The 27,966-nt window shown below is 37.8% G+C and overlaps 1 protein-coding gene across 2 annotated transcripts; it reads right to left on the bottom strand.

The window, feature by feature from the left end:
* Positions 1 to 143: 143 nt before the first annotated feature.
* On the bottom strand, positions 144 to 27,773 carry LOC137297816 (protein PALS2-like). Of its 2 annotated transcripts, XM_067829770.1 has the most exons (16): positions 27,722 to 27,773; positions 16,329 to 16,396; positions 15,252 to 15,370; positions 14,932 to 15,087; positions 14,143 to 14,298; positions 13,540 to 13,618; positions 13,145 to 13,293; positions 12,524 to 12,655; positions 11,568 to 11,679; positions 10,699 to 10,758; positions 10,326 to 10,487; positions 8,720 to 8,922; positions 7,499 to 7,618; positions 6,868 to 6,903; positions 5,683 to 5,860; positions 5,632 to 5,647 (listed from the first exon to the last, which is right to left on the bottom strand). In XM_067829770.1, the coding sequence occupies exons 2-15, from the start codon at positions 16,363 to 16,365 to the stop codon at positions 5,684 to 5,686; spliced, it is 1,698 nt and encodes a 565-aa protein (XP_067685871.1). In that variant the 5' UTR covers positions 16,366 to 16,396; positions 27,722 to 27,773; the 3' UTR covers positions 5,632 to 5,647; position 5,683. The 2 variants fall into 2 exon arrangements, with proteins under 2 accessions (XP_067685870.1, XP_067685871.1); XM_067829769.1 differs by having other exon boundaries at positions 144 to 5,860.
* Between the last annotated feature and the right edge of the window lie 193 nt (positions 27,774 to 27,966).

Genomic DNA, 27,966 nt, shown 5'->3' with positions numbered 1-27,966 from the left:
TTACTTTATGTTACAGTATGATCAAATTTGGTGTTACCTTGTTTCACAACAGAAGTGTCAACAAAATTCCTCAGGAGGAAGGGCGTTTTCACTTTCCTGGTACTGCCTGATCAATTCCTCCAATCACAAACAACCACAATTAGTGAGGAGTGCATATTGTTTAATACCAAGGCATCTACAAGTTTTCCTTATTACTCAAAATTGCAACTAATCAGAAATGTACACATAATTTCAATGCATGTTTTGACATCTTTCCAGATCACAGCAAAATGGTCACTTTCATCAACTGCTAAATGAAAAGAACTGCAATTTATAAATTATTTGCAATCCTTTATATCATTACCAAACTAAAGCTATGATGTGATTATACCAGTATGGTCATTATGATGCACAATATAAACAATTATTCAATAAACAATTATTCAGTGTCATCCCAGATTACTTGACAAATTAGGCAACATTCCAAAGTTTATAACACAAGATGTGATGTTACTTAGGTGTCAACAGATACAGATTTAGATTTATTTCACCATTCAAAACCCAAGTTAATTTTATGCTACAGGAAGACATCTATACTAAATACTGTGCTATACAATTTCTAAAAATCGCCTCCCAAATATGATTACAGAAATAAACTAGAAAAGTCTCTAATTAACTCTACAAAACTGATTCAATCCCAAATGGAGCAAAGAAAGAAAGAAAAATGTAGAAAAATGAAACTGAAAACAATTCTAAACAGTCTATTGAATAGGACCGGTATATTGTCATATGCTTTTCAAAAATACATATTTCAGTATTTTTTTATGAGAACCAGTGTATTGGAAAAAGAACATATCTTAAGTTTCTGTGATTATCTTTATGGTTGAAATTAATATCTACACTGATTTTAATTCACAACAAATGTTTTCCTTCAATATTCAGTGACAAAATGAAAATAGAATCCGTGACAATGCAACCTTATTTTGACACAGCAGTTATCAGACCCATAACATATGTGTTTAGCGATTTATGATGCAGAACGTAGGACTGACAAGAACAATTACTGTCACCCACTGTCAAAGACTTAAGAACCCAAATGTCGCAATACGGGTACCTTAATTGCTATATATTGCTATACGATTTATGTGCCAATAAACAGTCCTACTATCAAATACCTTTTACCAGTATAACCATCTATCTTACATTAGAAAACATTTTAACAGTTCTTAACAAAACGTCAACAAATAATCCTGATGTACAGTTAAACATGACAGAATATTTTGCCATCTGGTTTCAGAAAACAATAATCAGGCACTGACAATCTGGAGGGAGTTACAGAATGCATAATTTACACAACTTTCTCAGATAAATTTCAATATATCACATTTCATTTTCAAAATATACTCTCCATAAAAATAATGTGACAGCACACTGTGTTATTTGGTGCATAGGTCAGAGTGCAAAGGTCACAAAGTTCACAATGGTTCATCATGTCATCATTAATTATCAGTGTATATACAAATACATGAGGAATGCTTTAGAAGTGATCACAAATAATTTACATTTTGATTCTAAGGTATATTCTACCAATGAACTAATTAACTAATTCTAGTTGCTGCCTAACAAGCATTGTAATGATGACGTCCTCACAAACTGAAAAAGAAAACCTCCATTAATTAGTAAGTTGATATGAAAACTCAAAGCATATAATTCTAATCATTTTTTTTTCGAATTCAAAAATAATATTGTCAGAAAAAAATGTTTTCATGCATATAAAAATCACACTCAGAGGGCATTCAGTTTTATATGCCTACACATGTTGGACAGTGCTGTGTTGGTAATCTTGTCAGGCTATTTGATCCCAAGGTGCAAGGCACTATCGACATGTTATACTATATACACAGAGGCTGCCTATACTCACACTCACTCACCCATCTTGTTCAAAGGCAGCGAGAAAGTAAAACCAACTGACTGTTGTAGGTAGGATTTAATTTTCAGAGCTTGGCGATCATTCATCAGCTTTACAGCAGTGAAACTTCAAAACCATTATCACCATATATGGTAAGTATGATAATTATAACACAACATTCTCATAATGCACCAACTTTTGTTCCAAATATGATATTTAACAATAAATGGTAGAAAAGAAATATACATGTATTCTATTGAGCACACTAATACTATGTAAAACAAATCACAAAGCAGCCGGAATATAAAAACTGGCTGGGCTAGGGGGTGGGGAGAGAGTGGAATACGCTTATGCCATCAGACATCATCTACAGTTGTGATCTCTGATTCTGTCTATACATTCAGTTCCTGTGCTTCAACCAGTAACAGAGGGGGAAATTAATTTTTTTTTAAAAAATCCTACCATATTGATCACAACTGCACATTAACAAAAGAATATTGTCATACCTGACACAAAGCCTCACAAAGTTTACACTTTGCTTCACCTGTCATACTAAAGCCCAAAGGAATGAATTAGACCGGCTTCTAATGTGCCTATGTGTATTACACAGAATCTGGAATGATCAACATGGCAACAGTGGCTATACAGTATGACAATGATTTATCTGTACATCAATAACAACAACAAATGTACAGGGATCCCACAGGATATATTGCTGATTACACAATTCTGCTACAAAGAACAGTTCAGGATTTGATAATATGGAACAAGTACACATAATTATCCAATTAGGCATGGCTATTGCTTCTTGTATAACAGAATAATGAATTAAAATTTAAAAAAGTTCTTTGTTTTCACTCCCCGTTTCATGGACAGGCATTTTCAAAATGATACACAGTTACCAGTTAGTACTAATAATATTTCATACTTTTTTATTACATCTGCATTCAAACGTTATTCTTCATGCCTGTTTAAGTAGGCCCACATATATAAAACAGATACTTCTCAAATGCAGCTACACACATTCCTAATTAATTCTACCATACCATTCATTCTTATCAAACCTATTAAAATGATAGTGACAGAAAACTGAACAAACACATAAAAAATATATTTGACTACTCATTTTAAGCATCAAGGAGCACTGGTGATCATCCAGTATATGTCTTATAGAGGAAGGGACATAACTCTTGAATGCATTAAGGACTATACATGTCTTTCAGCTATTTGCTACAGATATGAAATGTGCAAATATTAACATCTGAAGTTTCAATGTGGAATCCAAATAATATCCATATATATGACGAATAGGCAATTGAAAAAAAACAAAAAACAATTAGTTTTCATTAAACCTTTCATCTTTATGATATAACATAGTATGCAGGTTTGTATGTTAATCCTTATTACAAGTGAATGAGAGCATCGTGTCAAAAGTTGATACAAACAAACAGGTTGAATAATGTGTGTTGCTGCATGTAAGTACAAGTGTCTCACTCCTAACAATGCAGGGTACGACTTAGCTTAGAAGGCCACAACACAAGCACTTTCAATACCTAACAATATCTGTGAAAAAGAAAGTCTTTTTCAAACACCTGTTTTACATAAAATTTAATATACCACAGTGTCTACAACATGAAGTGTTGATACAAATAATGGCAAGAAGATCAACGATAACAACATGAATATAACTTCAGTTTTTCTGATTCAGGAAACCATTGTCACAGAATCTGTTTCAAACCACCATTGCAAAGCAATTTCAGCATATTTGTATTCCAGTTGTTTATGTCTTGACTCAATTGTCTTAACAAAGCATGAGCATTTGAAACATATCACATGTGAACTGAAATATGTTGAATTTCAAACATGCTAGCTGACGTATGAATTGACTCAAGAGTCAATATGTTAACCCAGCTTCAAGTGATATGGAGGTTACAGAAAACTGGATACCTTGTGTCATGTCACCCTAATCCTAAAACAAACCTTAAATTTTACCCTAGCCCTAAACCAAACCCTAACCCTAAACCAAACCCTAACCAAACGTAAACTTGCTTGCTTTCAAAGATGGCAGAAGGAGTCCAGTATTCTGTAATCTTGCCAATATACATTGTATACTGTGGATTGGTGTTTCCTGTTCTTGTAACCTTTGACATTTGGTGACACTGCTTAGCAACAACAAAGGCCATGCTGACAACGTACTCAAGAATGCTTAAAATCTCAGTAACAGTGAGTGAATGAATTTAGTTTTATGCCACACTCAGTAATATTTCAGCTATATGGTGGTGGCCTGTAAATAATCAAGTCTGGACCAGGCGATCCTGTGATCAACAGCATAAGCATCGATCTACATAATTTGGATATGACATGTGGCAACCAAGTAAGCGAGCATGACAACCTGATCTTGTTAGCCTCCTCTTACAAGCACGGATTCTAACGCAGATTGTCAAGGTGCCAGAATGATATATGATTAAGATATTACATATACCCTTAGGAGTTGCATAACATGACTAGGCTTATTTCAGAGATTTTTTTCAACACCTCTGATCTACAATCCCCACAACAGACCAGGATGTAACCAAACACAGAAACTGTAGTCATCGGTAAGTCTCATCTTACTGGCATCTCATACTTTTTCTGGTGTATTAAGGGAGGGTTTATTTGTTGCTAACTGTTATTAAATAGCTCTATTTTAATCAAGGTGTGTTTCAAGACATGTGTATTTCAGCAATGGAGAAGGAAATCTATTAATAATTCCATACAAAAAAGATATCTGACAGGGAACTTGTGACTGTTATTATTTCATGCAAGAGAAAATAACAGATTTGTTAGACGATATGCACACAATTTCACCTGGGTGATCAAGTGGTCACCAAAACAATGGTATACATAATGCCCCTGAATCTCGATTCTATTTCAACAGCCATTCTCCTGTAACACTGGCCATATTCAACTGTCTTTTGTAGTTTTCGTGTGAATAACAATATGATGTCTTTCTTATCCTTACTAGACTATTCCAACAATCATCAGCAAGATGATTTTGTGACTTCTCGATAATGCTTCTCACTTAATTTGTGTTACCATGGTTACATGCATATTCTGCAGCCTTGAGTTACTATTTCATAATTTGTTTCAACACTACCAGATCAACAAAGCACATCTGGTACTTGCAATGAGCACCAACACCTAACACAATCCTCTTGTAAACCTAATTCAGCACCACAATAGAATTCAAGATGAAACCAAAAAGGATACTGCCAAAGAAAAAATCAGCCCTGTAACCTGATTCATCGTTCATCCCCATAAGCAATGGTAGTGAAAGTCAGCTTTAAGCTATAAAAATGTTTAGTGATGTTACTATATCTGCATACAAACTGCATACATAAGACCAGTCATATACTGCCTGAGAAACTCCTACGCAAATATTCTGAATATAACCCTACTGTTTTTCTTTGTGACAATGAATGATACTGCATTCCTGTTCCAAGACTTGATGTCAAGTAATGCCATAATTCTCATTACAGGGTGAGGTTTTGGTGATGGTGAAGTGACAACGTCATGATAAACATTGCTCGTCATTGTGATGGTCTTGCAACAGCACTATTCATGATAGCAAACAAGGCAAGTGATTGGAATGAGCTACCCACATTGGGTTGACTCGGTACATCCCCAGCAAAGCTGAAACACATCTTGAGCTATCATGCGATACACTCCAAGCACTGCCTCAGCCTGTTCCAGACAATCCCTGTTTTCTGGTGATGTTATCTCAGTGCACCAGACACATGTTATTCTGATGGTACTTCAGTAGACCCAGTTGACAGGAACCCACTGTTGAAGGACCTCCATGTCCCCTAACAATTTCCGTATGGATCGATATGTTTCTTCAAAGCTGTCGTTGACAATGGTCTCATCAAAATAGGCCTTGTATACCTGCTCGATCTGAGCACTTTCTTGCACCGTACGGATGAAATCTTCCTCCTGAAATATAGAACAAGGAATCAGAGGGTGTGTTATGTTCTGTAAGCAGTAACATTCAGCTTTTATCACAGCAGTCTAGCCAAAGTAGTGTCTGGGGCTGTAATGATGCTTCTTCTATCGATGGAGTGTCCGACAGCAATTGATCAATGGTAAAAACAAAAAATTGCATGACTATGGATAGTTTTTCAATTGACTTCCATTGATAAATGCGTAGCGCAAAATGCATGAAGTACCAGATCAATTGGTTGCAGACTTACAGCTTCACTGAGTGTATGTTTTCATGGTTTACCTCATCTTTTCAAGTTTCTTGTAAGTTATTAAAATAGAATGAAGCTACTTCAACATGTTTATAGTTCATATAAACTGTGCATTGATTTTGAAAATGACTTCAAATGAAACAATTCATGGAAACAAAAAAACAATTGCAATTGTATAGCAATAGGTGGAATAAGACTATCAATATCGCAATTGTACGCTGCCATAAACTTTATCTAGCCTCATGTAAGAATGTCGAGTTTTGATTGGTCCACGTGACTCTGATAAAATACCATGTACATCCATCACGATCCGCGAGTGGGATTATAAATGTCGGGTACTCCCGCTACGAAAGTCATATCACCCCGCTACGCCTCGGTGACGATGCGAAGCGAGAAAAGCGTGCATTGACAAGCCTTTAGTAACATGCGGTGCATTGAGGTGAAACGATCAGCTGGTGTCAACATGGCAGCAAGTCGATTCGATGCGTGTTGTTTTGTTTTGATTTAGTGAAAACATTCAGCTAGATAAATGTGTTATCACATCGTGTCGAGGGAAATAAGCGTTTTCTCAGTCCCTCGTAACGTTGTAATACAACCTTACTAGGGACTGATAAAACCCTGTATTTCCCTCGACACGATGTGATAACTTATATTGGCCAAAAGTTGGAAAAAGTATTGGAAAAGTTGTTTCATCCTCAGTATTCATCCCTATCAGTGACCTTTGTAAATTGAGCAATAAATAATTCTTACCGATCTCAGTTCCACCATGTTGACTCCTCTTTTGTCCTGCAACACACAAAATTGAGTTAGTCATGCAAACTCAAGCTTACATACTGAACAAACCAGCACTGGTAAATGTTATAGGGTAATTTTATATATTATATATATATTATATATTAATTCTCCTCCTCTGACCTACAAAACAGCTTCAGAATGACAGGACTTGGGGTTCTGGGGAGGTCCATAGGATGGGGCAGGAAGGTGGAGAGAGGGTCAGAGGAAGAGATAAGGAGGGTCTAGGTAGGTCAGTAGGAACGGATAGTGTAGGCAACAGGGAGAGGCGAAGGAGAGAGGTCAGGGAGGAGGTCAGGGAAAGGCTTAGGGAAGGGCTTAGGAACGGTCAGAGGAAGGGACAAGAAGTTTAATTGATGGAGGAAGTGATATGGAAGGTCTCAGGAGAGACAGAGGAAGGGATGGTGTAGGTTACAGGGATGGGCTCAGGCATGGTCAGAGGAAGGGAGGGAAGGTTACAGGTTTAGGGTGGGAAAGGTAAGGATCTAGGAGGGCCAGAGGAAGGGACAAGTAAGAAGTGCAAGAGGCGAGAACTGGGAAAGTGACAAGGAAAGGAACATCAGGGGATTAGGGAGGGACTTTTGTTTACCTTGTTGGCCCTCAAGAGCTTCCTGCCATCTTCATACATGACCTTAAGGGCCTCTACGCTGGGCGCAGCAATGAACACGATGTAGGATGTGAACTCTGGTGACTTCAGGACTTTGAGAGACTGAAACAATTCAGATATTATAGCTGTTGCATAAATGAAATTCACAAAGACAACTCTGAACATCAGCACAAACATGCAACAAGGTTTAATCCAACAACATGTGAACATAAGACAAACATGTTTAAAAACTTACTCCACATTAAACTTTTGCTGCATTAATGATCTTCCAACTTTTTCCACAGCAACCATGTAAGCCTGATTACACAATGCTATTTAGAAAGTGGTCAAATGCAACATATGTCATATTTGGGATTTGGATCCATGTAAGCATAAAATTTGATTCATCTACTAACAGAAAACTACATAATATCAAGTTCAATAAACATTTATTAAGAAATTAAAAAATTGATATTTCAAGGCAAATCCTCAAACTCATCTCCTCAACATTATGGATATGCTTCAAAACTTGTACAGGAAAGTTTATGCACAGTTTGGATGTTTGCATGTTTATTTGGAAGATGATATTTAACCTACATGAAACAAAGTTGTTGTTTTATTAGCATATTTCCAAATTATCTAATGACCTCAGTGCCAGATGATGACTCTTTGGCATATGCATAGTGAGTGAGTGGTTTTACGCCGCTTTTAGCAACATTCCAGCGACATCATGGCAGGGGACACCACAAAATGGGCCTCACACATTGTACCCATGTGGGGAATCGAACCCGGGTCTTCGGCATGACGAGCAAATGCTTTAACCACTAGGCTACCCCACCGCCTCCTGGCATATGCATATCATATTTAGTCAAATTAACAAGTTTGTTCTAAACCAAAATGTGAAGTCAGGGTGAAGGCCAGAGAGAGAGCTGGTATGACAGTCATGTGTATGACCAGAGAGAGTGAATTTCATTTTACACCAAACTCGGCAATATTCAAGCTAAACAGCAGCAGTCTGTCAATAATCAAGTCAGGAAAAGACATCAGTGATCAACAGCAAGAGCATCGATCTACACAATTGGGCTACGATAACATGTAAACCAAGAAAGAGAACCTGACCACCCGATCCTATTAGTCGCCTCATACGACAAGCATGGGTTACTGAAGATTAATTTTAATCCAGATCTTCACAGGTCTGTGATCAGACAAGCTTTGGATACTTACTGTTGGGTTGACATCGAGCACACACATTTTTCCACTGCGGATCACATCATAGATTGACTCTATCTTTGTGCCATAAAGGTTGCCATTGAATTCTCCATATTCAATATACTTGGCATCATCAATATCTGCATCCATTGTCTCTCTATCGATGAAGTAATATCCTTTTCCATTTTCTTCACCTTCCCTTGGAGCCCGAGATGTGTCTGTCAATAACAATGCAAGACTGATAGAGGGTTGGCATGACATTTGAGTGATTAAGTCAACAACTGAATACAGTTTAAACAAGAGTCATCAGAAGATGACATATCCACCCGGCCCCCATATATTCGAAAGGACAAATCATCAGACAGTTACTTAATGTATTTTGTAGACTAAGTTTGAATTATTTCCATGGAAATCATGAAAAATATATATGAAAAATATATATATATATCTGTAAACAGCAAAAGGCACCACTTCAAGATCTATCTCATATATCTGCCAAGATCTGTTGAAAGATATCAAATGGTTCTTGAGTTATGCTCTGGAAACGAAGCCCATCCCTCCAATTTGAGACTAAGTCTGAAATGTTCCCATGGAAAAAACCCAGAAAATGATCAATCACCAAAACCTGTAAATAGCAAAAGGCACCATTTTAGGGTCTGCCACACATATCTGCCAAGTTTTGCTGAAAGATATTCAGAAGTTTTTGAGTTATGCTGCGGAAATGAATCCCATCCCTTCATTCTCAGACAAATTGTTTCCATAGAACCCAAGAAAATGATAAATCACAAAAACCTGTAAATAGCAAAAGACATCACTTTAGGGGAAGAAGAGATAAAAATTGAAAAAAAAATAGGAAAATCCCTGACAGGAAACTTATTATAGTCTTGTGATTTAAGAATTCAGTAAATATTGATTTTAATACTGTCAGGTTGCTACATTGACAATCTCATATTAAACATACAGGACCAACATTCAGTAAAGAGTTAATGTTGCTCATTCGTCAGTTTAGGACACTTCACTTGGATGACAACACCAGGAATTGCTCCTTTCACCTGTTCTGACTTATTACATAAATAATACATTCAGTTGTGAATATTTACAAAAGAGCAGGAAATAACACAACAGAATTCAGCCATTTTGAATTGTCCTTCTTTCCAAGTAGTAATTGATACATTCTGAACACAAAAGCCAGTGACTGAAGAGTCGTTTTGCTTGTTTAAAGCTGCACTCCCCCATATTCCAGCTACCTTGTGACTAAATAATAAAGTCTGGACCAGACAATCCAGTGATCAACAGCATGAGCATCAATATCTGCAATTGGGACATGTGTCATCCAAGAAAGCCAGCCTTACCATCATCTTGCAACAATTATGGGTTACTGAAGACCAATTTCAACAGATTTTCACAGGTTAGGTAAGAACTTCAACTGGGCACAAAGATACAAATATTGACCTGGCAATTAACAGTATCAACAAACAAACTGACACAGACAAATTCACAGACATTCTCCTTCTTAGCTGAAAACAAATCTCTTGATTTACAGGTTTTGTGTGACAATAACGATGACAAATTTCACGGAGTACTGAATTGGTCACTGTTCTGTGTGTATGTGTGAACTTACGTGGCATGACGGCACCAAATCGCTTCGAATCATCTCTGATGAGGCGTTCTTTGAGTGAACGACGACCCACCCCATGTGCACCCACCAGGACAAGGATTCGACGTTTGAATGGTGCCATCCGCACAACTTCCTCATAGATCATCAGGTCACACTTGTCAAACTCTGAAATATACAGACACCATGTAAATGTCATATATTAATGATACTACATAAGTTCCAATCCAGTGAAATCCTCAACCATCAGGTAAGAAGAATTCACTTCAAGATGTAGCTTGGTTGAAAAGGAAGGAAAGAACTTTCTCAATGTAATATTTTTGGTAAACATTCATGTCAGGTATGATCAGAGACAACTGTGTTTTATGTTGCACGGTACCTTTACTGGCCTTGCTGCTGTACTTGTACTTCTTTTTCTTCTTCCTTGTCAGACCACATACTGCCAACACACAGATCATAATACACTGAGTATAACTTTAGGTCACTTTTAACAATATTGCTGCAATATCATGGTGTGTGACATCAGAAAAGGGCTTCACACATCGTACCCATGTGGGTAATCGAACCCAGGCCTTAAGCACATACACACACACAACCAAATACATACACACATACAAAGGTACATGTGATGGGGATCCTTGGAATATTCAGTGAGTAGGGTAGGTAAACTAAGCGAACCAAAAAAAACGTCCGAACAGACGAACGCTAGAAGTAAAAGTGATTTTTGAATTGTTCGCGCTTGCGCGAGTGGGGAGATCACGTCACTTCCGTGACTACATTCGTAGATTACATGAGGTAGCCATCTAGGGAATGGCGAATCAATGACTGTCTGATCTCTTCTAGCGAAGCTTGAGGTGATATGCATAAGACCTATGGTAAGGTAAGTTAAAAATTTATCACAGAGGGCAACACAAGAAATGGGCTTCACTATCACTTTAAGCTATATTCCAGCAATACCATAGCGGGCAACACCAGGAATGGGCTTCACACACTGTACCCTTGTCGGGAATCAAACTCAGGTCTTCTGTATGATGCTTGAATGTCTTAACCACTGGGATTGATTGCAAGTCCTTCTTAAACTGTCACAATACTTCTATGGAAGTGATTTCAACATACAGCTTTTATCATAAAACACCAAAAATCTAAAAGTGTTTCTCACTGTTTGCACCTTTAGACCTTTCACACATTTTTTCCAAACAAAGGTAATGTTCAGATAATGGTTGTTACAAAACTTATGTAATAACTTACATAAACTTCCTTTTGAATAGTCAAAGTCTGGCTGGACAAACGCTTTCCTTTTTTCTTCCAATGACTGGGATGGGACTAATCCAGTAGGACCATTAACATCAGCAATGCGGGCCTGGAATGGAACTTTCACGCTGCATCCCTCTGTTAACCTGGACAAATCTCCCTACTTATTTGCATCCGCCTAACAGCTGTGTGACATTGTGCAAGCAATTTAAGGTCTACTTTTAGCAATATTCAGCATATCACAGCCAAGGACCCCAGAAATGGGCTTCACACATTGTACCCAGTCTAAGTAAACTTAGTCTCAGTACTTTTCGCTACACTCCACTATTGACTCTAATAAAACCTAACAGGAGGCCTTTTATGCAGATTTTCGTTTATTGAGGGATCAGTGTTAGTCACTAGTGAATTTTTAAAGTCCCGCCAAACTCAAAACAGCAGCCGTTGTCTGATTGGTTAAATTCATTCAGGGTTCTCGTGTTTGATTGGACTGTCATAGGTCGCTCAACGGTTACCAGACGCGACTTCATACTAGGTTTTGTTAACCTCAGTAGTGGAGTGTAACAAATAGTACTGAGACTAAGTTACTTAGAATGACACTGTACCCATGAGGGGAACTGAACCTAGGTCTTTGGCATGACAGGAGAACACTTTAACCACAGGGCTACCCCTACACACCCTGTGTGGTAGTACACAGATACATTCAAAATAGCAATGCCAATTTCAAACTAAGGCCAATAGGAATAACTCTGACTATCATGATAATTGGTATATAAAATGATTAGAAAATTTCAGATTACCATTATTCAGGAATACGCCCAACATCTCTTGTCTGGTATTGTATCGCTCAAACTCTTCCCATTACCAAGATCTTAAACTGATCATACATGGTTGTGTAGTGTTTACATTCTTGAACGGAGAGTTGACAATGGTTAATTCATGGTTCCACCCCTCACCTGCCACCAGTTGGGGTCTTCTTCATTGATGATCTCCAGTATATCTCCATCTTGGAAGGGAAGGCCAGCATCCTTACACGGAATCAACCGATCCTTCAGCGGGTCATAAGTGAAGTGAGCTTTCATGTATTTCTGAAACAATATTTACAATTGGAAACCTGGAGTCTGTGTCTTGCTCTTAAACTTCAATGATGGACAGGTTATCACAAGTGAGATATGGTTGTGTCCTGCTTTGAACAGAACTGCATATGATTATATGTTACGAACATGGTAAAATCAAGAATCACAAGCGAGGAACTGAAAATCCAGGATCTATATCCTCGCGATCCTTGGACTTCAATCATGGATCAGCAGAGTCTACACATAAGGGACATAACTCCGCCCAGAACTAAAGACTTATATGTACAATATACCATCAAATACTAAACCTCAAGGACATCACAGAATATTCAACTAGTGCCTGGGAGTCTCGGCTACATCACTCACCAGTTCTGGGCTGGTATAGTCATTGTAGGATGGTACATCACTCACCAGTTCTGGACTGGTATAGTCATTGTAGGATGGTACATCACTCACCGGTTCTGGGTTGGTATAGTCATTGTACGATGGTACATCACTCACCGGTTCTGGGTTGGTATAGTCATTGTACGATGGCACAATCTTGAGCATGATATTGCCATCTGATTCCATAATGATGTCCATCAAATGCTCTGGGGTGGCCACTGGATAGCCATTCACTTCACGAATAATATCACCAACTCTCAACAAGCCTGCAAGAACACAAACCCAGATTAACAGCTTGCCATGCTCACCACTAGCTTTACTTACACATAACATTCATTTACTCTATATATAGCTGATTAGAACCTTTAAACATATCCTGGTAGAAAGAGAAACATTCAATTCTGTGCACCTTAGTATGGTTAGAGGAGATTACTTAGCAGCATGATGTAGGGGTGGGTTAGGAAAGGGTGGGCCCGATCGGGCAACTGGAAATGGACATTTTCTTTTCTTACCTTGCCGGTCAATGACACTGTCAGACAGGATCCTTGCAATGACCAGGTCATTCATCTCATCCAGCTTAACCGTAATACCCTGGAAAACAAACACTATTAGTTACACTGTGTTTTGAAAGGGTGTACAGAACTGTACAACGTATAACTGTAAGACGGGCCACTTACCATACCCTTAGTCAGATGGACAATATAAAATCATGCTTATCAAAACAATAATTTTTAATCGTTATATTCTACTGCTCATGAGTTCAAAATACAATATAGGTAACTTAGAATGAATTTTTCACGCACGTCAAACAAAACACGAGTATGTTGCTAATGGACACATTTTACCATCCCATTTGTTTGTCATGTAGCACCACCTTCACCAATATTCCAGCTACATGATGGCCTGTAATTAATCGAGTCTGGGCCAGACAATACAGTGCGTATCAATACATTCATTCACGTTCATTGACATGCATCAACCAAGTCAGCAAGTCTAACTACCCAATCAGCAAACACCCTACAAGTAACACAGCCGGACAGCTGCATATATGCATTAACATCAAATATCCTGTTGTAATATCAGCATGAAACAAGGTGACAGCTTTGTGTTCTTACCAGCGGTTCAGTTACTGATTTCCTGATGGTGACAAATCTAATCTGCTCTGTGATGGCATTAAAGACCGGTGGTGGAGGGGCATCGAGCTGCATTGTGTCAAAGACATCGTCCCCATACTGCTTATCTGCCACCTCATCGTGGGCCTGCATCAACGCCTGAGACAAACAGGTCATCAAATCACTGATCAAACGAGCCAAAGAAATACAAAGGGAGCACCGACACTGACAGTTTAAGCGAACGGTCCTTATGGAGGTTGACATCATTGCTTGAGACAGGCTGTTCTTCCCCTCAATGTTAAAATGTACAAATGAAATACAAGGGGAGTCTTTTCATAACCTCAATGTTGAGGATAACAGGGGTCACTAGATCAAAAAATCACATGTCTAATGTTTAACACCATAGAGCAATACTCCACCCATATGGATCAGACAATCCATTGATCAAAAGTATGATAGAAGCAGCCTGTAGAGTTATTAAGCTGGGAGGTACCCAGTAAAGAAAACATGTATTAATTCCATTACATCAGGGTATGAAGACATACAACTGTAAAGAGCTGAAAAGTGTTCCTCTCAAATATTGATATGCAAAACAATTACTCATAATAAAGAACAAATTGTAGGCAAATCCACATTTTTGTCCAAAGCAAAGAAAGATTTTGGGGGGTTATGACAGAAACAAGTTTAGGGGCATTAGGTATCTCTTTTCTGGGGTCATTATGAGGGATAAGAGAGAGAGAGATGGCAAGCTTTAGTGGACGTCATGTATTCCCGAGAAGCAACAAGACTCACTCTGAAGTGAGGGTTCTGTATGATGTTCTCCAGGGCTGCAGCCTCTCTACTGTCCTTGTCCCGGTTGTTATCCAGCACAAACTGCACCTCCTTTGATATGTCACATGCTTGCAAGGTCTTTGGCTCTCGTGACTTGCGCTCTATATTTTCCTTTGCCTAAAACAAAAAGAAGCATGAGATTTTATCTCATATACAAATAACACAGAGTAACATAAATATTCATGAAAACAATCAGATGCTTTGAGCTGACTGAGGACTGATTGGCATAAAGTTATATCAATTATTTTCTAGTCATCCAAATATAGGAATCTGAAAAATACCTGAACCATTCCAAGAACAGCAGGGTCCAGAAGAATGTCTTTGAGGAAGTCAAGGTCATCTGCCTTTGCCCCCTTGTCAAGGAGGACATCCATTGAATCACAGAGTTCCCGTATGGCATCTGAACATCAACACAAACAACTTTCACATAAATCTGGTGGAGACAAATCAATTCTTAACAAGAGCAGACGTATTTATTGTGTTCACTTAAATTACTTTCACACTATGCTGTGTTTATAAGGTATACCAGTATGCAGAGACAGGAATGTAGTTCACTAACCAATTATCTTTTGTTTCTGTGGATTGAATTTTGAATTTTCAATTTCTGAATAACTTAGTGCCAAGTAAAGACCATCCTCGATATGTCCAGGGTATACATTCCGATAATCTCCACTATCCCCAGGGGCATCTAAGACTTGGTCAGATAATTTTAGTACCTCCCTTGGCTGGCTATTTATCCAATCAGGTGTCTATGCTGGGAAATTCAGCACATCAATCGCAAGTCACTTTCACTTTTTAAATTATCTAGCCAATTAAACTTGGCACAACAAATAATGGTGAGGAACTCTGAAGGAGGTAGGAGTTCTTGCAAAGATGTTGTCCGAGTTCTAGAGTTGATTCTAGAGTATGATTTCCCCCAAATCTAAGTTGCACTGCAAATACACCTTCACAGCTACGATCGCTATCTGTTGACAGTGGCTAGCTCAGTTGTAACAGCAGCTTAGCTAACTGGCTACTGTGGGAATGCGGAGTCAGCAAAGGGAGATAATAAAACTAGATGCAACCAGGGTATAGTGGAGATTTATCGGAATGTATACCCTGAAGATGTCAAGGATGAGCAGGTGTTCTAAACAAACCAAGAAATAGCAATATAAATAATTCTTCAAGTCAGGGCAGCATGACAAAGGCAGGCAAAACCAAGACTGGATTCATATATTTTCCTATCTGGGACAAAATAGGCATAGTGAAACATATGCTTCATTCACAAGATTATCCCATTACATCAAAAAAGAGTGTCAAAAAAAAATTACCAAACTATTTTTGAAATCACAAACAACCAAAACTGAAGAAGTAAATACCTTGCCCTTCTGAATTTTCCATAATGGCAGCTGGCATGCTGTCTCTCCTCCGTTCCTTTCAATCCTGTCTGAAACAGAATACACTGTCTAAACATCCAGCTTCTGTCTCAGCTTGCCTGACATTTTGTATGATCAAGACCTACTGCCTATAAATAGCCTTGTGTAAGCACATTAAGTCTCTGCAACAATGTGGTATAAAAATAATCGAAAGGTAAGTGAGAATGACACAACCTTGCCTCTGACAAATATTGTCAAAAGTTCACGACACCATTTTTAGCATAAACACAAATGTGCAATACAGTAAATCCTGAAACTTTCATGACAAGAAACAAATCATAGGTGTTCCTTTGAAACATAGCATGGGGACCCATATGAAACTAATCAGTTCAACTACATACTCAGGGATAAACAACACATTCTGAAGTACTAAATCCAATTCTGTCATCAGTAGACAAATCATCAGAGTTGGTCCGTCAGTTTCATGTGACTATGCAAAATTTGATTTTGTCGTGTTTTTAAGATTTTGAGTGAGTGAGAAATTCATCAGTCTCAGATGAAATCAAATGGACTGTAATCAACTATGAATTTTCATCCCACATCAATGCAACACATTATCCAAGAAAAATATTGTTAAATGCTGTTGAAGCATATTAACTGTCATCTGCAGATGGACTGACACTGTTTTTGATTTCTTAAAATCTTCGAAATAAAAATATGTGAAATACTGTTCTGTGATATTAATAGAAATAATCAGCACAAAGGTAACAGCTTTTAAACGTGACTAATCATCATGTACAGGCATCTGTTCACCATGGCGACATCTGTGCAATTACAAGCATAATCACCTTGGTTACCAGATAGCCATGACCGTAATAATTACTAATATTAGGATGTTCTGAAAGGGGAAAGTGTTGACAATAAATGTTCATTTGTAGTTGCCTGCATGACTTGGCTGTTTATTCTCTGAATGATAATAGTTGTTTGGGAAGCATTAGGTCAAATGCCAATGAGTATAGTCATGGCAAATAGCATCGGTATTGGTGCTAGTGTTGACTTGGCTCTCACAAGCCGTATCAGGCCACTCATGCCAAATTGCCATTCTCTACATAACAAGTACCTTTCCTGTCATAAATGATAAAGTCCATAATTACGTAATACTTAACAAGACAGCATCTCCTGTTACGTTATATACTTAATGACAGTTTGAGGGACAATTTGGTCAGTTATGATTGTTTGCAAATGTGCAAGACATTTCTTTTGACATGTTTGATGTCTTTGCAAAGGTCCAACCAGATACCCTGATGGGTCTTTACATGACCATTATATGTAGGGGTGAAACAGTATGCTTTTACAATGGTACGGTACAAGGCCTTCAGTTTGGTTCGGTAAATGACAACTTTCTTCTGGGGGAAAATGGTCATCTAGAAAGAACACAAAATTATTTCATTTCTAAACATTTTTGAAAAGGTTGAAATAGGTTAATAAATGACAGTACGATTTGAAATTTTTAAACTGTGTTACAGCATACTGAACCGATGGCAAAATACCATGGTTCTACTAATACAGCAGAACACCATTAATTTAACGCCTTGAACTAGCTGTTGTGTAACATTTAGACAACAGCAGAGTGGATGAGGCAGTCAGAAACATAGTCGTCTGCAGGGGTTAAAAAATAACATCGCCCAATGCCCATGACAAGCCAGTTTTCATTTTGGTCAATCAAATAATGGTATCTTACTTGTCTGTGGGCTACTAGATAATATCCACTTTTGGTTTCAAACTACAAATAAACTTGGATTTCATTTCATATCTGCTCCTGATGTAGCTATCAAATGTCACTATAATAATAATAAAGTAGAGTTATATTTCTTTGCTATTTATCATTTTTCAGTAAATAGTCCACTAAACATTAACATCAAGTACTGTGTTGATTTATTCTTTCATAATTACATCATCATGATTATGTCATAACAATCAGGGCAAGTGGAAAATTAGTCAGGACAAGTTATTTTCTTCGAGTCACTTGCCCTCTGGCAAGTGGCTTTTTTTAAAAAAAACCAAAAAACTCCTGCATCTCACTCAGTAAAGCTGCTGATGCTGTTGGGGGCTCAAAGGAGATGAGGGTAAATGTTTATAACCTTACCCAGATCTAATGTAGACCTGAAGCAGTAAAGATTCTCCAGGAAAGGTCTCACAAACATTGCTGTTATCTCTGAAGCAATACCAATCTTTGATCTGAATGCTTTCCTTTTTGAGTCGATAGCTAGCATATATGCAACATTAGTACAAACCTATATTTGTTTCTCTGAGTGAGATTCTGTGCAGGTGTGAATCCATAGTCATGCATGCACTTCTTTAGAATTTCCTGATATGAGTAGCCTCTAAAGGACGATCAGATTGGCTTATCTAAGATTTTACCAAGGTAACCCTGCTGTGGATTACTGAGAGTTGCTGCATCTTGTACTGATGTGACATGTTTTTGTCCAGCCCCTATCTGTGTAATGGCTGCATTCTATCCAATCTCATGTGCAAGCATTTGATTTCTGTCCAAACACACCTATACTTCATAAGGTATCACCCATCTTACAAGTTTCATTCCTCTGAAAGATTTCATTCATTGCTAACAAAGACAATGATTTCTTAATAATGTAATAAATAACTTTTAAATAGAAGACATAAATGAATGCTTACTTTCATAATATTTCAATTTTTGTTGAACTTACATATTTTAGCTGTTCGGTATATTTAATTTGTATGTTTTTAGATTAAAGATGGCCACATGGATGACATAGTAAAATTGCATTTTGATGCCTTTAACAGACATGACGTCTCTTAAAGTAACAAACATCGATCCACAGATACTTTCAGGCATTTCAACATTTGAGCGGCTGGGCGAGCTGAAAACTACACCTGCTTCTTGAAGGCAAAAAACTTTACCATGCTGACATCAATATCATACAGTGAAATATAACCCCTAGTAGTACCCAACACTAAATGCCCAGAATACAACAAGCACAGCTTTATCCATGAAGACAGTGGAGTGACATTTAGGGTGGTACGACACATGTCAATATTTACAAGTGTCTGCAATAAACCATTTCCATGGCAGTTTCTTTATCATGTTAAACTTCATGTCGATCAAGTGGCTGTATTTCACTTGAAAAAGCAATAACTCTTACAAGCTAAGTTTCTGGTCAACAGCAGGTGACAGCAAAAAGAGCATGTCTTAAACAAATGGATTAATGAGGCCAAGTAACTCTGTATTGATGTGCATTTAACTGTTAACGTGGTTACAGGAAATCCATGTTTTTTTAAGCATGAAGAATAAACCTGCTGCCTGAATGGCACAGCATTTCTTTGATTGGCATTCTAGAAGTTGAGTAGATGAAGAATGGTTCAATGAAGACATTTTATGGATGTACAACTTGTTTATTCTGTACAGGCAATGTTTTGACATAGATTCTGACGTTGTCAAGCAAGACAATCAGCAGTCCTTATCACCAGATCCATGAAGATTCAGGTTAGAATTGATCTTCAGCAACCCATGCTTGTTTTAAGAGCAGGGGTTCAATTTTTTTGTTAAAGTCCACTTGCCACAGGGCACTTAACCTTCCCCTGAATTTTAGGGGGGTTGAGTGAGTTTAGTTTTACACCGCACTCAGCAATATTACAGCTATATGGCGGCGGTCTGTAAATAATCGAGTCTGTACCAGACAATCCAGTGATCAACAACATGAGCATTGATCTGCGCAATTGGGAACCGATGACATGCGTCAACCAAGTCAGCGAGCCTGACCACCCGATCCCGTTAGTCGCCTCTTACGATAAGCACAGTCGCCTTTTATGGCAAGCATGGGTTGCTGAAGGCCTATTCTACCCCGGGACCTTCACGGGTCCTGAATTTTAGGATGTCATGAGGATAATGTAGTTATGAAAGAACAAATCTACATGGTATTTGATGTTGATGTTTACTGAACTATTCAGAGAAGTCAGAAATAGCAAAGAATGATTATCATTGCGAAATTTAATAGCTACATTTTGAGCCAGTCTGAGTAAACTTAGTCTCAGTGTATTTCGTTACTGAGTCAGTACCACTGAGTCTAACAAAACCTAGTAGAAGGTCGCATAAGGTAGCCTATGAGCGACCAATGACCGTCCAATCAAACGTGAGATGGTTAAATATATTTAACCAATCAGACAACGGCTACTATTTAGGGATCGGAGGGACTTTCAAAATATTCACGTCACTGACACAGATCCCTCCACAAACAAAAATCCATACATAACACAGTTATTTTACCTGCAGTATATACAATTTGGGGTTTCTGTTGACATGGTTACCATTAGCTAATATTTCCGCACAATGACATCCTTGAATATTGCCCAAAACACTACTTTGAGCGACTGTTTACTCACCGCTGTCGTGGTTGCACATACACTGTGTTCATAATCCGGAAGGCTAAATAGCATTCTGAATACTTCGGGTACGAACTTTTTGGAGATAACAAGTTCAAAAGGTATGTGCGAATGCCCATTTTCGCGATTTGGTAAGCGGTGTTCTGATTGGTCAATCTCAAAGGTTATCTGACACGACTTCTCATAAGGTTTTGTTAGACTCAGTAGTGGAGTGTAACGAAAAGTATTGAGGACAAGTTTACTTAGACTGCATTTTTCGCATATATGAAACGAAATCAAAGTATATTTCCCGTAAGATACCATTACTTGATGGCCCAAAATGAAAACTGACTTGTCCTGGGGATCGAGCGAAGAGATTTTTTAACCCCTGAAGAGTTGACTAACCGGATAGAGTAGTCAGGCTCGCTGGCCCGCTTGACACATGATATCGTATCCCAACTGCATAAATCAATGCTCATGATGTTGATCACTACAATGTCCGGCCCAGACTCTAACATTTGCCACCATACAGCTGGAATATTGCTGAATGCAACTGGAACAATAAACAAAGCACATTACCCACAATAGTGCATTGTGTTAAACTTACTTCAGGCACTACCTTCAATGATATTGGTGGAATACAGCTAACAGCTGAATACAACCCAGCTCAATCACGGTACATGTCAGAGTAATTTTAACAATGACTATGTACAATATTATACATGATCAGATGTCTAAATCATCGTAAAACATGATAGAAATGCGTATGACTGAAAAAGGGAAGCATCTTTGCTTGGCTAAAGCATTAACTCTTTTAAAGACTGTTGAAGTTCTCTTTCTCTTCGCGCTGAAGAAGTGCCACACATTAACATCAGCTTGCGACAATCTAAGTGTGAAGAGAGCTCCTAAAATTTAGGTCAATTTTAATTCAAGTTCATACTTTGTACACATATTTGCCTTGGCCATGAATAACCTTAACCTTCAGACTAATGACACAGTCCCGACAACTATCTGTAAAATAAATCTATCCCATTAGAATCATACCTCCGTTGCCATACACAAGGACAATGTATGTGGCATGTGCTGTCCAATTGCCACCACATCCACAATCTGCCTGTTAGCCTGTCGCACAGACCATGAAGCAAAATATATCCAAGAAAGCCCACACAAGTCTGGAATTTTGAAAATGTAGCAAGTCTAGCTTTCCACAGCTCCTTTTCATTATATTTTATGGGTTTTTTTGCACTATGACAGTATGAGCTTTTTCTTTCTCAGTAAAATATGTTCATTTTAGAGACTTAGTTGTTAGTCTATCTGCCTGTACATATACATGTTATCTGCATGTCCATCATTCCACTAGGGGCATGGATCAACAGTCTCAATCCTTTGAACAGATACATGCCACAGGCTGAAGATTTCATCAAGATCACATTATTAGGATCAATGCAAGTGATCAGGATGATTCTAGTCTGGGATTTATTTGTTCGCACTGTTTGACCCAACATAAAAGGTACAATACTACCTTCTATCAACATGATCTATAATAATCTTCAGATCAAAGCAAATGCCCATGAAACAAAATACAAAACATATGTATATCATTTCCACCTTTTTAAAATATGCTGATATGCTGATATCGGTACAAATCTGTGTGTATAGTACTATATACCACATAAAGATCATAGATATCCACATACCAAGAAACATTTTACATGTTTTCTACCAACTCTTCCCAAAATTTATAAATATAATTGGGAAATAAATGTCAAAATCAAATTATCAACCAATTATTTCATCAAAAAAGACAAAAAGGAAAAAATTCAATCAAATCTGAACATTACTGTATTGTTGCATGCATAGGGTACAAAGATGGTGCTGTTTGGTCCTGTGCATAGAGCTCAGGTTACAGCTGAGATTAAGCAACAGAAGACACGGAAAGTCCTTGGATGGGAGACCATGTTTGACAGCTTGACTCTTGAGAGTTTCTAGGACTTCGGTTGTGCCCCACAACGGAGGACATGTGATACATGTGGTCTCACCCTTAGGCAAGTGATTCTGAATTGCCTCTGTTCACCCAGCCGATAAAGGGTACATGGTGGGATAAGTCATGTGACTATTACCTTCCACCTTCAGCTTCAGTGATCTGAGGTACTAATGTGCTGTGGTATTCACTGTTAGTGTTATAAGCATCTCTGGTGTTGGGTTTGGCAATATATAAATAGACACTTCATTATTATTATTCTGAGGACAGACCTTGTCATAACAACTGGTCACTGACTCACTTAGAATGTCGAGTCTAAAACTTCCGTGACAATAGTGTGTGTACACATGATTATCACAACCAGACATCAAAAAGCAGACTCTGCTATAAATTCAATCATTATATGAAGTCTATCACCAGTAATTATGTAGTCGGACAAAGTCCAGACAAAATCTCTCTCAAATCCACTTCCAAGGGAGTGCCATAACATGTAGACTTCTTGAGAGTAATTTTTATACCTACTTTTCTCAGTTCGGTCAACTGGCTTGAATCATGTCCTACAATACTCCCTACACATGTCAAACTTTGCTTCCACTTGACTCAGTTTCCGGCCATGAATTATATAACGTCAGCGGAAATGACCAGACTTGGCCAAGTTCATTCTGCTCATATCCTTATCTAGACACAGCAGTTGCTGAATCTGACTTTTGATTTGTAAATTTATCAGATGCTTACTATGGATGCTATCAGATCACAGCAGGATATTCATTTGAATCACGTACTGCTATTATTCATTAACAGTTCTTGCACTTCACTGCATCCTGGAGCACATCATCTTTTACACACTCTCATCAGTAAACATTGTCAAATAAACACTAATCATGTCCAGTACATTTGTTCATGGTATGCAGTAGAGCATTTCTAAAACAATACTAATTCTTCAAAGAAAGTCTGAACAACAATATTTCTCCAGTTCGGTCTCACTTCAGCTTCTTGTCTTAAAGAACTATTCTAGCTGATTTTCAGTAATACAACTCATCAATATTCCAGCCATATAGCATCTGCCTGCAAATAATCCAGTCTGAACCAGACAATCCAGAGATCAAAAGCATGAGCATTAATCTAAGCAAATGGGACACAATGACATGTGTCAACGAAGTCATTGAGTCTGACCACGCAGAGATGCAAAGCCCAAATTGGTGCCATTAGGAATCTGAGCTCCTTAAGCTAGAAAAAAATTGGAATTTTTCCAACAAATTAGGGATCCCTTTAAATTGTTGGACTCAAGGAAAGAAACTTTTCAATGTCATTACACATTGTGATCCTCATACTACTGAAACTGGTTTGCAGTCCTCTGTAGCAGTGTTTGTGACTGTGAGCAAGTGCATGGAATTTATCAGACAGACTCCTCAACTTCCAGATTACTTTCTGGAGTAAACAATTTGAGAATTTTCATTATTACTTATAGGCAATGATGATCCTAGCTGCCCAGTAAGTAAGATTATATCCTTGTCATATTTTGAAATAAATCAGAATGAATTTAGCTTTGTTGGAATCGACATGCATTTTTCTGGATGATTCTGATAAAGTTAGGAGGGTTGGCATCTCTGGTCAGCCCAATCTCTTTAGTTGCCTCTTACAACAATTATTCTTTCTTTTGTCACCAGTTGTTTCTATTGTGTCTGTTATCCGGTATATACCAGACTTTGAAGTTAAAATATCCAGCACTTTCAAGTGCCTTCAAGAAAGTAATTTGTTTTGACTAATTTTCCACCTGTCTTGATTTTAAGACATAATGTTTGATGTTAATGTTTACTGGACTATTTATCGAAGAGTGATAAATTTCAAAGAACAATAGCTCCAAATTACTATTATTGCCATATTTAATAGCTACATTATGAACAGATATGAAATGAAATCCAAGTTTATTTGCAGTTTGAAACCATAAGTGGAAATTATCTAGTCTCCCACGGACAAGTTATATACCATTATTTGATTGCCCAAAATGAAAACTGACTTGTCCCGGGCATCGAACCAGTATTTTGAGCCCCTTAATTAAACAGAAAATAATATCATAACCCAGCTAGTAGCAGACTCTGTGATAACTTTTGGTTACTTGATCAACAAAAAAGTATTTGTACTTTCCCCTTTTCTGCATCCCTGTGGACGTGCTAATCTATTCTGTTGCATCTGTTGTCAATTATTATGCATACAGGACAGAGGAATTTGCACCCTGTAGTATATGGTCCAATACATGCACCAATACTTCTGATGTGCAGCCAAAATCTATTTCTGATAAGGCCAAATGCATACAATTGTACCTGACAGTGTAAGTTGATGCTTTAGACTAAAGCTTAGCATCTGAAAGTGTATAAGTCGGATGAAAACTAACAGCTCCATTAACAAGCTGAAAGTGCCCAAGGGAGATGGGAGATTCAGAGCCTGAGAAAAACCTGGACTTGCTCCACTTAGGACTTATGCTTATAAGAAAGGACTTGGCAGAAAGAAATGTGAATCTGGTTTGAGGATTGTGAGAACAACTAATTGTGGTTTAAGCTATCAACAATCAGGGATGGAAATGATTCTTGAACTGCTAATGTACCCCGGAACAGTGGCACTTGTAAAATCACTTGCCCTGATAATTTCTCCACTATACTAGACAATTTACTTGTTGATTATTTAAATAAACAACATAATTAACAATGGAAAGTCCACTGGACACTGGTACAGCATGACATACAAATTAGCTTGCCCGACAGATAAAAAAGCACTAAACTGGGACATCAGACAATGGGTTATTTCCACCCCTGTAACAAGATCAACTGCTTGTCTTTCCAAATTCAACACATGTTCACCTGAAGACTGCTTCAGCAGTGAAATCTGAACCCTAGGAAAGGTTCAGATACCATCTTTTTTTAATTGCCATTAATTGTCATATGATCTTTTCGTGCAGAACTTCATTAATTATTCATTCAACGAGTATGAACAGGATGAATCATCAACCCATTCATGTCTGTGATCATCATGCTCATTTACATGTGAGGTCATATCACATAAATAACACTTGTAATTCCAAAACTACATAATATACAAATATTAACTTATTTGTTTCCGCAAAAAATCAAAATGAGGATTCATATGTACATGATTTAAACAGACAAGAAACAGGAACATATGACTACACAGTCACTTTAAAAAAGTTGTTAGTTGTAACATGCATTATAGTTGATATAATAAAAAATGATGAAAAATTTGAGAAAAAGGGTATGTATGTATATTTATGGTAAGGTACGCAGTGCATGTCTGTTTGTACCATGTTTTCGGGGTATTTCTTTTCCCTGTAATTTCTTGCTTCCAGAGAGATGACAACGCCACCTGTAAACACTGTTTCATGTGCAGATGCTTCCGTCGCAATCGGAACACAAAATGTTTGTTTTCACGGAAGTTGTGGCATAAGTTTCTGTCAAAGTTCTAAAATTCTACCCTAGAATGTAATGCACTTTCAGAACCTTCATAAATGTGATCATAACTTTTCATACAACACTCGCAACTTGACCATCATCTGCTTGAGTGAAAAGAAAAACAAATATCACGTGACTTGAACATGTTGAATGGAATGTTGCCAACGTAATAAAAAAAACCACTGAACACCAAATTGTTCATCTCTTGCATATTTTTTTTTTCATGCTGCAGAATTCGTACCAGGCTTGTGACCTCTGGGTTCATTTAGAATACTACTGTGATGTTACAATACTGCACAGACATGACACATTTGACTGTCCCTGCCATGGCGTGCCATGCACACAGGAAAAATGAATGTGCAAATGATTGAATAACTTACTCGTAAATATGTTTACATTTATCAATTTTCACACAGAAACATTCAAATAATCAAGAAAAAAATACCAGTTTGCTTGGCTTTTAATTAAGATGACACTTTGTATTTGTTGATTTCGATGGAGAATGCATTACATGCACTTCCATTCAAGGACGCGACCCTTTGCAATAACGAGTAACCCGAAAAGATGGTACGTCACTCCTAGCGCTCATGTTTGCGGACAAGACACAAAATTACGTTGCACTGGAAACCAGCAGACAACAGAACATTCTAACAATAAATTTATGAAAGGTGAGGTGATATTCATCTACGGAATTACAGTTTTGATAATCTACTGATACGCAACAATGTACATGATCGTCTTTTGCGTTATTACCTCGAAAACATGTTGTACCATGGTAATTTGGGTTTTTGATGGGAGTTGGGGGTACGGGCAGATCTCTTACCGCATAAACAAATCATACATAGGAATCTTGTGTATTTATGGATTTTTTTTATAAGAGTGAAGGGTAAGGTTAAGATATTTATAAATGTTTATTAGGCAAACATTTCGTTTCTGCAACATCACATGAACATAGATTTTCGCGATAGGTTCTGTTTCCCGAGTTCCAGAATAAATTCGATCAGTGAATTTTTGTGTGAACTCAGAAACCACATGTAGTACAAGAAGTCAAATAATGTTGCTGGATTAACGTCTGCACACTGATTAGCACGATTACATGAAGGGATTTATTATTAAAGATTTCGTGTACCACGAAAACTGGTGACAGACCTTTGATGGGTTACACAAACATTCCTCCGAGGATTCTGTATCACTTCCGCATGGCTATCTACATAGACATAGGCGTCAAACACCAATGACACACATGTCACAGCACCAACGACCGCGCGAATACGTCGGAGAAGTTCTTCATGCAGAAACTAATGAGCTAAATCAATCTCAAATCACCCAGAAACAATAACGATGAACAGGAAACCACTGACGCCATGACCTGAAAACCTTACCGCCATCCCGACTCGGTCACAAACTTTCACAGACACAAAGTTGTCTAAATTTAAAACACGTGACTGCGAAACAGTTTCCATATCTAGACTCAATACAAAACTACATGCAAGTGTAGATCTTACGATAGGTGGTTATTTCAATGGAAGGTGAAAACAAAAACAATAGTGTCTCACCTGAGTGTTGCAAGCCAGCAAACACCTGTAGTCACGTGACGTGGAAGTTTGTAATGAAGCTTTTGATTGGTGAAACGCCGGTGTCCCACGGAGAACTTCGATCACAAACTCGTGTTTCACATACTTGGCATTGTTGCATCTTGTGTCATTATATTTTGCATTGTTTCAAAGGTTTGGGCGTTGTTTGACCATAACATTATTTTTATCATGGATAGCTCGCTTCGTGTGCTTTGAATTAAAAAATA

Source organism: Haliotis asinina, chromosome 10 (genome assembly GCF_037392515.1).
Source record: "Haliotis asinina isolate JCU_RB_2024 chromosome 10, JCU_Hal_asi_v2, whole genome shotgun sequence".
NCBI classification, from domain to species: domain Eukaryota; kingdom Metazoa; phylum Mollusca; class Gastropoda; order Lepetellida; family Haliotidae; genus Haliotis; species Haliotis asinina.
Note: the sequence above shows the minus strand (reverse complement) of the source record. Positions and strands in the feature narration are given on the sequence as shown.

What these genes read in the sequence shown, in the direction of transcription:
- LOC137297816 (XM_067829769.1), bottom strand. Translation starts at nt 16,365, where the DNA reads ATGCCAGCTGCCATTATGGAAAATTCAGAAGGGCAAG. An exon ending in CTGTTCTTGGAATGGTTCAG is followed by an intron (nt 15,088 to 15,251) that starts GTATTTTTCAGA and finishes TTTTTGTTTTAG; the next exon opens with GCAAAGGAAAATATAGAGCG. An exon ending in CTATTCAAAAGGAAGTTTAT is followed by an intron (nt 10,759 to 11,567) that starts GTAAGTTATTAC and finishes GTGTGTTGGCAG; the next exon opens with TATGTGGTCTGACAAGGAAG.